Genomic DNA, 15,001 nt, shown 5'->3' with positions numbered 1-15,001 from the left:
TTGGAGAATTGTTTGCTACTGTCCTAGACAGGAAACCCTTGTTTTCAGCTATTTGTTTGTTTGAATTGGAAGGCACTGGAGTGAAAACAGCAGAATGATGCCACTTTTAGAAGATACTTAGATCAGTTTGCGTCTGGGTTTAAATTAGATCCAACATAATTAGATAGTTAAGCCGTGCACCCAAATTTAAGATTCTTCTGCAGATCTTGGTTAGGTGGTCTAACTCAAATAGTGAAAGGACTTGGACTCTCTACAATGAGGACACTCTAACTGCATCTTAAACATCAGGGTACTTCCATAAAAGACAAGTAAACCTTTAAAACAAGTGAGTGTAAAATTGATGAGAGTGCGATTCTAAGCACCTTTTTAAAGTACATTCATTATTTATTTATTTTTTTAATTCCAAGATATTAAGTGATACATGTACTTTTTATGTGAATTAATTTTGTTACAACAGCACCACCTTCTGGTCAGTTTCCCACCAGTCTGACCACCAAGTAGTCAAGGAAGTTGTCAGGAGAAAGAAAGAGGCTGATGTTCTTCTGCTTAGGAAAGATTTGAGAAGGGGTTGTAATTATTTTCCTAAGCAGAAGAACATCAGAGCAGCCTCTTTCTTTCTCCTGACAACTTCCTTGACTACTTGGTGGTCAGAATGGTCAGACAGTGACCAGCAGGTGGCGCTTTTGTAACAAAATTCATTCATATGAACAGTCCATGTATCCCTTAATATCTTGGAATTAAAACAACAATAAAAAATAAATGTACATCACAAAAGTGCTAAAAATTGCCACCTCATTAATGTTACATTCACTTATTTTAAAGGTTTACTTATCCTATAAGTCAATCAAAATGTATGGCGTGACTCCTGCACAGGAATTGCCCAAAATTGATAAAATGTACACATACCGGAACAGAAATAAATAACAGATTAAGGATTGTTTGAAATCAGGCCTAAATCAGACTTTGGACCCCAAACTAATTTACAAGAATGTGACTATGGATGTGTTTCTCCAATTGTGAAGATGCACTGTAGGACTGAACTGTGTAACATTTCAAAGAATAGTCTATGTTATGGGACACTGAAAAAGTGGCAGGATTTTAATTCAAGGGTATGTACTCACCTGAAAGGAGTAACAGTGGAGAAAACTCTCCGTTGTTATTTTGTCATCAGCCACTACTTGGTGGTGGTCATTCCTGTGCAGCTCCATCCTGAGAGACACTGCCCCCTTGAGTTGGAGTAGGGTAACACATGCTTCCTCCTTGGAGGGGTGCATGAGCTGAGCAGGAACCGTGATCAGATAATGACTGTGCAGGTCCAACACAAGCACAAGAGGATAAACAATACAACAGTAATCAGGGCATTGCCTCTTTACCTGATTTAATCAACATAGAGCAAACAGAGCAAAGAGCAAATAGTTGTGCCTACTCTGTATGCGCCCAGCAGTGTAGCTACATGATCTGCCTCTGCACATACACCAGGAGCAGTCTGGTGAATAATTACAAGTGTAACTATAAAACACAAATGGAATCTCAAGGATCATGGTGGTTTGAAGCTAAAAAACCAAAGAGGGTGGGATATGTTTTGTGGAAAGAGGGTGGGATATGTTTGTGTAATGACGTATGTAATGAAGTTATTCACCTGGTGCACATTGAGCATCTCATGCTTCAAGCACCAGGTTAGGTAAAATTAAATGACCGAGTATCCTGGGAAAGGACACCATTAAATGCACCACTAATCACTATAGTTTAACAGTATAAACCATTAAAACCAGCTTACTCATTAACAAATGATGAATATGTGCACCTCGTAGACACCCTAAAAATAACAGAGACTTCAATGCACTGATACTCTATACCCCCTTAATTGACTGCAGTGTCTATCGTCACTTAGACTAAAAGCTAAAGCACTTCCTTACGGTTGTGACGTTTCCGGTGCTCCTAAGCCCAAGATGGACAGACAGAAGGAGATCAGAAGAACCTTCATGGTGTGTCCCACATGCAAGTCCAGCAACTGCAAGGTCCTGCTCAGCCCCCTTGTTTTATAAACTTGGAAATAGATATGGGCATGGTCTACCCAGAGCCAGCTGAGGACAAGTGTGCTCTTCAACTGACTGCTGGTCAGAATTCCAGATTGCAACAGTAATAAACTAACAGAAAGGAGAAATATCCAATGTACAAAATGTTGAACAAACAAAACCGCCTTCTGTTCTTGGGGACCTGCTAGGGAGCTCACAGATGAAAGAGAAAGAGAATTTTAGAACACTTTAAAGCATAAGTGCACTCACCACTAGTAAAGGTTGAGGTGAGAATGTGCAGCAAGATTCAACTGTGCAGTGTTGGACTGGAACACCAGGATACCAAGAAAAATCCTGGTGGGCCCAGGCCTCTTGCTTCTTACCATTTAGCCTATTTCATGGTCATTCCCTATTTCTTTATGGAAAAAATGCTTAATAATGGAAGAATATAGTAAGTAGATATAAAAGACTAGGAGAATAAAAAGGTGGAGTGAGTAGGGGAGGAATATTAGTTTGGAAAGTGGGCCCACGGTCTAAGGCAGTGATCCCCAACCAGTAGCTCGTGAGCAACATGTTACTGTCCAACCCCTTTGATGTTGCTCCCATTGGCCTCAAAGCAGGTGCTTATTTTAGAATTCCAGGCTTGGAGGCAAGTTTTGGTTGTATAAAAACCAGTGTACTGCCAAACAGAGCCTCAATGTAGGCTGACAATCCACATAGGGGCTACCAATAGCCAATCACAGCCCTTATTTGGCACCCCAAGAACATTTTTCATGCTAGTGTTGCTCCCCAACTCCTTTTACTTATGAATGTTGCAAAAGGTTGTGGATCCCTGGTCTAAGGTTTTCTAGTGGGCCCCTGGCATCCCCGTCTGGCACTGCAACTGTGGTGGCAAGAAGGTTAGCATTGCTGCCTCATGCACTTGGGGCATAACATTGATTCTGACCAGGGAATGGACTTTGTTTATGCTGCTGCATTTGCATAGGTTTCACCCTACAGTGTTAAAACCCTGGTTGGTGAATTGGATTTTGACAAATACCCAAATGTGTGTATATTAGTGTGCAATCAATAGGCACCCACATTGGGCAAGCAATTGGCTTGAATGATTAGGTATCTGTTATGCTCTGCATGATATTTAAGGATGCACCACATCCAGGGTTCTTTGAATTGTGCCAAATCCTTATTATCCCACGATTATTGTCATGTGATCCTTGTCTGACATGTTTGCTACATCGGTTGATTTCAAGTTGGCCACCATATTGAATTTGCAAATATTGACTTACATAAATTATAATACAAATTCCTTTCTTCTAATCTCCGTGGGTGCCTTTGTGTCCTCAAAAAGGACCTTCTGACCTACAAGGTTTTAGAGTTTAATACCTGGTGCCCTTAACGTTCTGCAATATGTTTCTTCTGCTTAGATTAAATTGTGAGCTGTATAATGGACAGCCCTGTTAGCTGTCATTTCTTTTTGGGATGGATGTCCTAGATTTGAGTCGCCAAACTCTCTGTATGGTTTTTTTTAAACCTTTTCCACATCCAACTTGGGCATCATCTTCATAACCAACACTTTAGTCTGAAGGTCTAATGTAGGTCGCTACATTAGAAAGGACCATGGAAACCCACACTAAAATGCATAGGGACCCATTTTTGGATCCTTCTCCATTGGTTCTCTTTGAATATCTGAAGTAAGACATGTTCAATTCTCCTAGTCCTCCACTTGGGCGCATTTACTAACCTGTGAATTTTCGATTGGGAAGTCTCTGCCAGACTTTGCGGAACTATGCTTTTGTGACAAATACGTGTGTTTATCAAAATGCACAATTTCATCTCAGTAAAAGAACGTTGGCATACTTTTGTCAGCGCTGATTTGTTGGCGTGAAAATTTCATTGAGAGTTTTCTCTAGCTTTACTTTCTTCCTAGTGAAAGTTTGTTACTTACGGCAATTTAAATTCAGTGGTCATATAGAGGTCATGAGTATGTATTTATTAGTGATGTTGGTAAAATTGCTGGAAGTGGCCACTTATTATTAAAAATGTCCAAGGAAGCAAAAGGAACACAGAGATCCTTTATTGTCCTAGGCCATGAGCCCACCCTAAAACAAATGTGGTATAAGCTTCAAATGTTAAAATAAATTGTAAATAAAATATTTTTAACATTACAACTTGAAAACATAATCCCACTTTAAATATGAAAAAAACCACCAGCGTTTTGACTTTTGCCTATGATTTATTTGGAATACAGGATATGATGTCACTGATATGATAATGTTGAGGATATGGCTTTCTTGTTTGAATTCACCAGTCAGAACCTGGCAAAATAGATCTTGGGGAAAAGGGTAACAAATTGAAATTTTCACACTTCGGGGGTTATTTATTGAAATCTGAATGGTAACATTTTTTTTTCTAGATTTATTATACCCAGAGGCGGCAAAAAGTCAAAATCTGAAAATACTCCATCTTCAAGCTGTTGAGGTTGTGTAGAAGTCAATGGCAGTGGTCCTAGTTGCAATTTTTAGATATTATTGTCTGCGCTGGGCAGTGTCGGCCCACCGGGATACCAGGAAAACTCCCGGTGGGCCCAGGTGTCAGTGACCCCTCCTGCTGCTAAACATTTGTTTTATTTTATGGCAATTCCTTATTTCCTTAACAAAGAGGCTAAATAGATGTAATAACAGATTATAGTATGTAAAGAAAAGAATAGAATAAAGGTTGAGTGTGGAGAGGCAGAAAATAATACTGAGTGTGGCCCCTGATCTATGGTTTTTTGGTGGGCCCTTGGTGTCCCAGTCCGACACTGGTGCTGGGTTTCGAACAATAATCCAAACTTTTTTGGTTTCCATGGATTTCACGAAAAATTCTAAGTTTTTGGGCATCAAATCTGAAAAAAATTCAGATTTTTCGCATGACAATCCGAAAAACGTGCGTTTTATGCCAATATGATTTTTTCCTGTTTTTTATTGACTTTTAAGGATAAATCGTGCATTCTAGTTTGGTTGTACTTTTTTATTTAAAAAATCAGAAAAAATCGGCTTTTAATAAATAACTCCCTTTGTGCTACTCGTCTCTTAGTAAATAGGTGATGAATTGTCTTTTTAGAAAAAAAACACAATTCACTCTTTAATAAATGTACCCCATTGTCATGTGCTATAAAAATACAACAAAGATGAGTCAAATGGAGTCACATGGCTATATAACATATTTATATATATTCATTTAAAAGGGTTGTCTATTTGTATTGATCTGTAAAGGATCAGCCCTAGAGGAATGATTTCTGTATTGTAATTTGTATCATTGGCTCATTCAGCAGGTCATTGATATCTGGGTGAGTTGACTCTGGGCTTTACATAACCTGCAGGTGATCTGCCCACTCACCGAGTCTGTTTGTCTTTCTGGCTCTCTTTAATGTGCAGAGTCTTTAGTTTCTGTAGAAGCCATTATGCACTTTGTGGGGTCACACACAGTTCTGTTCATAATGAATCCTGCAGTGTGGATTCATAAATAGCAGGTTTAATAAATGTCAAAGTCAACCTAACTCCCATCCATGGGGCAAATTCACTAAGGCGCGAAGCGCCGAACGCTAGCGTTAATTCGCTAGCGTTTGGCATTTTCGCTACTGTGCAAATTCACTAACGAACGCTGGCGTAGTTTCGCTAGTGTTACTTCGCAACCTTACGCCAGGCGAATCTTCGCTAGCGACGAAACTACGCAAATTCACTAACTTGCGCAGTGTACTGAACGCTACCTTTTACGCTAGACTTCCTTCGCCACCTCAGACCTGGCGAAGCGCAATAGAGTAGATAGGGATTGTTTAAAAAAAAGTCAACATTTTTTCTAAGTCCCAAAAAACGCTGGCGTGTTTTCTACATGATGGCTGATAAGCTGAAAAAGATCAAAAAATTTTTGGGGCTCCCCTTCCTCCCCCCTACATTTCCTGACTCATGGCAACTTACCTAGACAGGGGGCACATGTGTAGGGCAAAATAACATTTTTATTTGATGATTTGAAGGTTTTCTAGGCATTTGTAGTGCAGATACGTGTTCCTCCATTGAAATTTGAATTTCGCGCCGTATGCAAATTAGCCTTCGCTAGCGCAACTTCGCTTTATATAGCGAAACAACGCTAGCGTAACTCCGCAACCTTACGCTACCCCTGTGCGCAACTTTGGATTTTAGCGAATTTGCGAACCGCTGGCGAAACTACGCCTGGCGAAGTGCGGTGAAGTGCAGCGAAGTTGCGCCTGGCGCAACTTCGCATCTTAGTGAATTTGCCCCCATGAGTTTAACTCGTATCAAAAAATCAGCTAGAAAAAGACGGTGCAGGAAAAGACTACAAAATCATGCGACAATTTGAATCGTACAAACTTTTTTGACTTTTATGCCCAAATTGTACGAGTGAAAAGCCTGACTTTTTCAGATTATCGTATGAAAACCAGCGCAGATCACAATGTCAAGAAACATCTTCAAATTGTAAAAGGGGCATCTGCCATTGACTTCTACGTCACCTCAGCAAGTTTTAGCTGGAGTATTTTCGGATTTGGATTATTAACATCTTTCGGGTAGAATACATTTCTAAAAATGTTAGTATTTTTTCCCCTCTAATATTCGAGTTTTCCCCTTAAAAAACTAGACTAGAACAAATCGAGGCTTTATAAATAGACCCCCACTGCGTGCTATGGCAATCACCCAAACATGCTGTTGTCTAGTAAAGTTGCCAGACCACCCAAAATCACCCATTGTTCCATTGTCTTAAGAGAGTCAGTAGTGCAAGTAATCTTGGTCCATTTCTGCACCTGTAGTTTTATTGAGCATCACCCCCCCCCCCCCCAAGTGTTCATTGTCCCTTTATTGGTTCTTCCTTAATATTCTACTAATCCTCTTTGTACTGGACTTTGTTCTGTGTATCCTTCTGGGCATGTTAAGTAGGGCAATGGAGTACAGCTGTGGGACCTGTTATCCAGAATGCTCAGGACCTGGGATTTTCTAAATAATCGATCTTTCTGTAATTTGGAGCTTCATACCTTAATTCTACTAGAAAATCATGTAAACATGAAATAATAATAAATAGGCTGGTTTTGCCTCCAATAAGGATTAATTATATCTTAGTTGGGATCAAGTTCAAGTTACTGTTTTATTATTACAGAGAAAAGGGAAATCATTTTTAAAAATGTGGATTTTTTGGATAAAATATAGTCTATGGGGCAAATTCACTAAAGTGCGAAACGGCTAACGCTAGAGCAAATTCGCCAGCATGACGTCATTTTGTTACTTCGCCGATTTACTAACGAGTGCTGGCTAGTGATGGGCAAATTTATTCGCCAGGCGCGAATCCGTGGCGAATCCGCCTGCGAAAATCCGCGGCAAAAATTCGCCGGCGGAAAAACCGGACACCGGCGTCAAAAACAGGCACCGGCGTCAAAAACGGGCGCCGGCATAAAAAAAAAAAGGGCGCCGCCGTCAAAAAAACGGGTGCCGGCGTCAAAAAAACGGGCGCCGGCGTCAAAAACGAGACGCCGGCGGCGTTTCGCAAATTTTTCGCCGTTTCGCGAATTTCGCAAATTTTTCGGCGAAGCAAAACAGCGCAAATTCGCCCATCACTAGTGCTGGCGTAAATTCGCTAGCAAAGTAGACCTACTCTAGCGCTACTTCGCACCCTTGCGCCAGGCGAAGTTGCGCTATGGTGAAGGGACGTAACTACGTTAATTCACTAACTTGCGCATTTTACTGAACGTTGCCTCTTGCGCCAGACTTGCCTTCGCCACCTCAGAAAAAAGCGTATGATATAGCGGTTGGTGCTAATCGTGCCGATTTATTGAGCAATACAAATAAATATAAGGATAAAAGTATAAATAATAAAAAAAACAATAACAACAAAAGTGTTAACTCACATTATAAAAAAGGACAGAATATTGCCTTCCCTGATAGATTCGAATGCCCTCGTGTGATTACAACTTTTACATCCGACACCCCGCGTCTCCAAAAAATCATACGTAAGTACTGGCATGTCTTGAAACAAGATCCAGTATTGAAAAAAACTTTATCTGCTCAACCAGGCTTTATTTTCAGGAAAGGTAAAAGCCTAGGTTCACAACTATCACCTAGTCTATTTACAGAGACCAAGAATGTCCCCAACTCCAATTGGTTAAGTGTTAAAGGATGCTATAGGTGTGGGAGACCGAGATGCAACTCATGTAGCATTATGAAACCTTCCAAGGAATTTATTTCCAGGACAGGTACCCGGCCCTATAAAATTAATTTTTTCGCGAATTGTGGCACCAAGTATGTGATTTACTTGATCACTTGCAGATGTGGTGCACAATACGTTGGCAAAACCATTAGACCGGTTAGGAAGCGAATTTCTGAGCATGTACGATGCGTTTCCAAATGTGATAGAAACTCAGCAGTAGCGAAACATATATTGGAAAAACATGACGGGAATATATGTATCTCATTTCAAATCATCGATCTAATAAACCCGGGTGTCAGAAAGGGAGATATGGAAAAATTACTCCTTAAGAGAGAGGCTTTTTGGATCCACACTCTCGACACGATCATGCCCAATGGCCTGAACAGGGAGTGGGAGGTGAGCCTGTTTGTAGATTGATTTGGTCTTTCAGCTATCCAATACACATTTGCCCTCTCTCTCATGGTCGAGATTGTATTTAGAACAGGTGTTGAGGTACGATGCTCTAATTATTTTATTATTTTCTAAATTATATATTTACATTATTATCTAATTATTCTATTGAATTTATTATTCTTTAGACATCATACCTCCACGCCTTTACTATCTCTTCCTAATACTGCGTTATGCCAAGTTTACAATAACAGTATACTAATTATTATTGCACATCTAGGGCCTTTTATATAAGTAGGTATTTATATTTATATTTATATTTAATGTTTATTCCTTAAATGTCCACACTTTTTTGGAGCACAAGTGTGTTTCCAATTTGAAAGGCCCATATATCTTACATTTATAATTCTTCTTTGATATGAGCGAGTAGTGACTGTGATTTTAAGTGTTTATATGCAGCCTTTAATTATGAGATTGTTTTATATCAATATAAATACAATATATTTGTTACACATTAACAATTCCCTAACTTAACAGTAGGGGGGAAGCTGCATATATACTGGCTTTGGCAGAAGGCGCATTGGCTTCTTGAGGAAGTGACCAGTTTTGCGTCACGAAACGCGTCAAGCCATGCTCTCACCCTGCCTGCAACTTATGTCTGTGTGCTTATATGTTTTTATGCCACATTTTGAATAAATTTTGACTTTTTATCTTCCGTACATATGGATTCCCTGTTTACGGCAGTCAATGTGCCTGTTTGCTTTGTTCCTTGAAGTACCACATGACTGGAGTGGAACGGCTGCCTAGCGGACGCTACAGGGTTACCACCCCGAATTTTCCCTAAGACCTCTCCTCTCGGCGTATCCTTCGCCACCTCAGACCAGGCGAAGTGCAATAGAGTAGATAGGGATTGCTTCAAAAAAAGTTTAAATTTTTTCTAAGTCCCAAAAAACGCTGGCGTCTTTTCCTTTTTTAAGGGTGATAGGCTGAAAAAGAACGTAATTTTTTGGGGGGGTATACTCCTTCCCCCCTACATTTCCTAACATATGGCACCTAAACTATACACTGGGCACATGTATAGGGCAAAATAACAACTTTATTTTATTTTAGAAAGGATTCCCAGACTTGTGTAGTGTAATGTATTTGCTGCAACATATACGTCCATTGTACTTTAACTTCCCGCCGTATGCCAATTAGGCATCGCTAGCGTAACTTCTGTAATCCAGAGCTTTCTGGATAACTGATTCCATACCGGTTACATAAATATGTAGCGCATAGAAAAACAGTTGGAGTGCTGGTCCAATTTGAACTTTATATATATCTAGTACAGGTTGTACATAGTTGCTGGTTGGAAAAATTCAAACTTTACGTGTAAAACATAAATATAAATCTATATATATCACTTTATGGAGTTACTGATTTTTTTTAAATAACGGAATATTGGCCTGAACATAATATAGTGAATAAAGTGCCCCCTCTTGTAAAATATAAGGATATTATAAGTTTCGAGGAGTTTCATGTCCATATAAAAGTACGAGGCCGAAGGCCAAATGTTTTTATACAGGTCATGGAACTCCGAGGTAACTTCTAATATCCTCATATTTTACAACTGGGGGTACTTTATTTATTATAATACACACGTTTCAGTGAGTCATGTAACAGAAATGACATCAGAACTCACCGTTTATAACTGATGACATCAGAACTCACCGTTTATAAGGATATAATTTACAGGATATTCATGGCTTTTGTGTATTATATTTGTATTCGTGTAGAAAATGGGCTGAAGGATAGATTACGCAGAGTGGTGGTAAATGGAGCATTTTCTAATTGGACCAGTGTTGTTAGTGGAGTAACACAGGGCTCAGTTGTGGTTTGTTTGTACTTTGCCCAAGTTATTCCCAGAGACAAAGCTCTTTGCACGACTAGAATGGGATCGAAAGTAAAATGAAGTTTTTGTTTTGAAAGGAAACGGGTGCAAGGGAGTCTGGGAGTATGGGGGAGCGACTTCCTGTGTGAGGGGAGGAGCTGCTTCTATGGCTTGTGAGGTCATTTTAAAGAGAGAACGGCAGCACATACAGGGGGAAATCATGTTATTTTGTCAAAGAAATCTTATGTTTTTGGAGGTATTAATTATTCACATTATTGTATATTAAAAATCTATTTTGTAGTTGTTTTTGCAGAGGTGCCAACCCGGATTTAGGTGCATTTTTGCCACACCCTGCTCTGCCCCCAGCCGTCGGAGGATTTAGCTGGGAATTTTCAATGGAGGGATGAACAAACTATTAGGCTGCAAATTTCTGGTATTTGGTGACTGAGCTTTTACTGCATGTGACTGGGCGAAGGCACTTGGTGCAATTAAGTCTTTACTGAATTAATTAGTGAGAGAGTAATGGGTCTGGCTGCAGCTATATACCCCTCGAACCTGGGACAGGACAACCAAGTTGGGGATTAAATGTGACCCTAGTGTGTGTAAATGTGATAGGGACCTTAGATTGTAAGCTCACTGGGGCAGGGACTGATGGGAATGTGATAGGGGCCTTAGATTGTAAACTCACTGGGGCAGGGACTGATGGGAATGTGATAGGGGCCTTAGATTGTAAGCTCACTGGGACAGGGACTGATGGGAATGCGATAGGGACCTTAGATTGTAAGCTCTCTGGGACAGGGACTGATGGGAATGTGATAGGGACCTTAGATTGTAAATTCACTAGGGCAGGGACTGATGGGAATGTGACAGGGACCTTAGATTGTAAGCTCACTGGGACAGGGACTAATGGGAATGTGACAGGAACCTTAGATTCAAAGCTCACTGGGACAAGGACTGATGGGAATGTGATAGGGACCTTAGATTGTAAGCTCCACTGGGGCAGAGACTGATGGGAATGTGATAGGGGCCTTAGATTGTAAGCTCGCTGGGGTACAGACTGATAGGAATGTGATCGGTACCTTAGATTGTAAGCTCCACTGGGACAGGGACGGATGGGAATGTGATAGGGACCTTAGATTGTAAGCTCACTAGGGCAGGGACTGATGGGAATGTGACAGGAACCTTAGATTGTAAGATCACCAGGAAAGGGACTGATGGGAATGTGACAGGGACCTTAGATTGTAAGCTCACTGGGGCAGGGACTGATGGGAATGTGATAGGGACCTTACATTGTAAGCTCATCAGGACAGGGACTGATGGGAATGTGCTGGGGACCTTAGATTGTAAGATCACTGGGACAGGGACTGATGGGGATGTGATAGGGACCTTATATTGTAAGCTCCACTGGGACTGATGGGAAAATGATAGGGACCTTAGGTTGCAAATTCAAAGGAACATAGGTACACTCCACTCAGTGCTTTTGCAAAAAGTTGAAAATGCTTCTTTATTTTAGTGAGATCCCAGCAAACGTTTCGGGGACATGCCCCTTCATTAAGTGCTACAGTAGCACTGCCGAATGGGGAAGGTCCCAGTGTCTGCGCTGCTGTCCGTACTGATATCCAATAATTTCTGGGATATTGGACAAAAAAGTCAGAAAAGTACAAAAAATTCGGGCAAAGCGCAGAAGTTATTGTATTGTTTTGGACTCTTTTAATGATAAATAAGGTCGATTGGGGCAGTCGGAGTTGATCAGATTTTTTTGTTACAAATACTTCGAAAAATTCAGACATGATAAATAACCCCCTTAATGAAACCCACTTTACACATCCCAAATTGTTAAAATAATTTGCTCACAAGGCCCTTCCCAGGGCAACACCTGTGTGTGTGGTGGAATCTGATTGCAAGGTTGTTTGTTTATATTCTTAAGGGTTTCTTTTGTTTTGGCCTCCAGGTGTTCTCTTTGTGTTGTTTTTTATTGCCAGGACTCGTCCTGGGAACAACTGTGATGATAAAACACTGAAATTGCTGCAATTTAGCGAATAATCATGTCTTGGTTTATGGTTTCTCAGAACAATCCCAATCTTAATTTGTAGACTTGAATCTTATGCCCACCTCCATGTGCCCATATTACCAGAACTGCTTTAGTTTGTTACTGCTTTAGTTAGTTTGTTACTATTCACGGCTAAAATATGAAGCCAAAGTTAAAGACTCGCTGATCAGAAATGACATGATGTTCAATATGAAGCACCACCAACACAACTCAAGGTTACGAAGATAAGATGAAAGATATCGTTGCATTTTACTGTCGTTGCAATACTGTAGGAGTATTATTGAGAAATCAGGAGATATCTGAAAGGTTGGAACTAGTTGAATCCACATGTAGGATGAATCATGACCAAGATATTGCGATATAAAAGGAGAACTAAAATTCAGCTAAAGAAGTAGGTAGAAATGTTGTACATTATGTTTGTAAAGCAAAGTCTTTTGGGCAGACAGTCACGGTACAAGGCGTAGACAGGAGGCGTAGTCAGATCAGGCGGGATCGGGGCAGGCAGAGTAGAAACAGAGTCAGGCAGGCAAGGGTCAAACCGGAAGATCAATCAGAAAGGGGTACAGAAACAGCGAAGTCGAGAATCAGGCACGGGTCAGGATTCAGAAGTCAGGATCGTCAGTAGCAGGCAGGGGTCACAACAGAGAATCAGATACAAAAGCTTAAACAGCACAGAAGCACCAGGAAACTCAGGAACAAGATCCTATAATGGGAAAGGCAAATTATCATCTGAGGCTTTAAATACTTTTAAACTTCGCACCACTGTGCACTGGCGTCATCACGCCAGCGCACATGCGCCAATAAAGAAGGAAGTTGTATGCCACGCGCGCCCTAAGACACTGAACTTTTAGAGGAGTGACAGCGTGGTGGGCGTCCCTGCAGACCTCCTCCCACTAGACCACCAGGGTAAGTTATCACACAACCACAGCCCTTTAGGGCTATTCCACACGGGGAGAAAGCCACGCGTTTGCGGTCGCGGCGACAAAGCGCCGCGACCGGCGCAGGCGACAGTTTTGTATGGGCGCCTATGTAAAAACGCCTGTGCTAACCACACGAGGCGATGCGCTTTTCAACAGTCGCCTGAAAAAGCCTGGCGAGGCCTCGTGTGGTTAGCACAGGCGTTTTTACATAGGCGCCCATACAAAACTGTCGCCTGCGCCGGTCGCGGCGACTGGCGCGGCGCTTTGTCGCCGCGACCGCAAACGCGTGGCTATCTCCCCATGTGGACTAGCCCTTAGCAGTAAAGATCTGTGTCTCCAAAGATGCCCCAGTAGCTCCCCATCTTCTTTTCTGCTGATTCACTGCACATGCTCTGTGCTGCTGTCACTTACTGAGCTTAGGGAGCCACTCACAATATACAGTACACATAGAATAGAAATGTCACAATATAAGGCTGATTAGTAATTAATACACATAATTACTACATGGCAGCACAGAAACCAGTGCAATTAGCATCAGAATTTAATAATCAGCAAACCTGTAGCATCAGCTTATATTACAGCCAGGGAAGCTCATTTTCTGATGGATAATTAGTGACGAGCCCTAAGCTTAGCTTCTCAACAGCCAATCAGAGCCCACTGAGCATGTGAGTGTCACAGACACTTTCCAAGTTGGTGACCCCCTGTGACAAGTTAAAAGTTTGTTAGGACTTTTGCTGGCAATCCCGCTTAAAAAAAGGAAAAGTCGCCAGCGTTTTTTGAACTTTAATGCCTGGTCTGAGGTGGCGAAGTCAAGAAAAATTTCCTCACTTTACTGAATTTGCGGAATAACGACCATTCGCCAGAGTGAAAAGTCGCCTGGCGATAGAGTGCGAACGGATGCTAGCGAATTGATGCCTGCACCTGTTAATGAATTGCCGATATCCCTGCGGATGTAATGTCTGGCGAAAAGTCGCTAGCGTCAGCCACTTTGCCTTTTAGTAAATCTGCCCCATAGTGTTAAATGGTTGGTGACAAGTGGGTGATGGTTCCTGCTTTGAAAAGTGCTTGGAGATACGCATGTTTGGACCTTTGAAAGGGCAACCTGTGGTCTTTGGTGCCCATCTGGACTGTCTGCAAGGGGATCACATATCTATGCCATGGGGAGCTGGACTGTATTGGTTACTGAGTCAGATACACACAGATGGGAACAAATATGACAGTTTGTGTCCACTTATCCAAATTGGGGAAATTTTTTAAGTTGAGGAATGTAAAAAAAACGTACTCGCCAAAGCTTTAGCTATAGATTATAGAACTGTTTTTTGTATAAACTCCCTTATCTTATGGCTGTTCTTCCTCGTTAGTATAAGCTGAGGACCTAATAAGCCCAATAAAGCAGCTCTGTTTATTTTGTCTGTCCCCCATGGCCCCACCTCTCATTACCTTGAACTGGACATTTCAATAAACAGTTCCCACTTTGCAGTCATTGCTCACCCTGTGACAGTGAGTGTTAAGGAGGGTGGGCTGCTCATTTAAGAAGACCTGCACCGTGTCTGGTGGAACAGAAGGACAG

General features: G+C 41.3%; 1 protein-coding gene across 1 annotated transcript in view; it reads right to left on the bottom strand.

Moving 5' to 3' along the window:
* LOC108696029 (alpha-2-macroglobulin-like protein 1) overlaps positions 1 to 2,031 on the bottom strand; it is a 51,021-nt gene extending 48,990 nt beyond the window's left edge. Inside the window, exons 1-2 of the mRNA XM_041570161.1 lie at positions 1,917 to 2,031; positions 1,122 to 1,305 (exon numbers count right to left, since the gene is read on the bottom strand). Of these exons, the coding sequence (XP_041426095.1) occupies positions 1,122 to 1,305; positions 1,917 to 1,984 (252 nt within the window). The 5' untranslated portion in view covers positions 1,985 to 2,031. The remainder of the gene's footprint in view (positions 1 to 1,121; positions 1,306 to 1,916) is intronic.
* Between the last annotated feature and the right edge of the window lie 12,970 nt (positions 2,032 to 15,001).

This window comes from Xenopus laevis, chromosome 7L (genome assembly GCF_017654675.1).
Source record: "Xenopus laevis strain J_2021 chromosome 7L, Xenopus_laevis_v10.1, whole genome shotgun sequence".
NCBI lineage: Eukaryota > Metazoa > Chordata > Amphibia > Anura > Pipidae > Xenopus > Xenopus laevis.
Note: the sequence above shows the minus strand (reverse complement) of the source record. Positions and strands in the feature narration are given on the sequence as shown.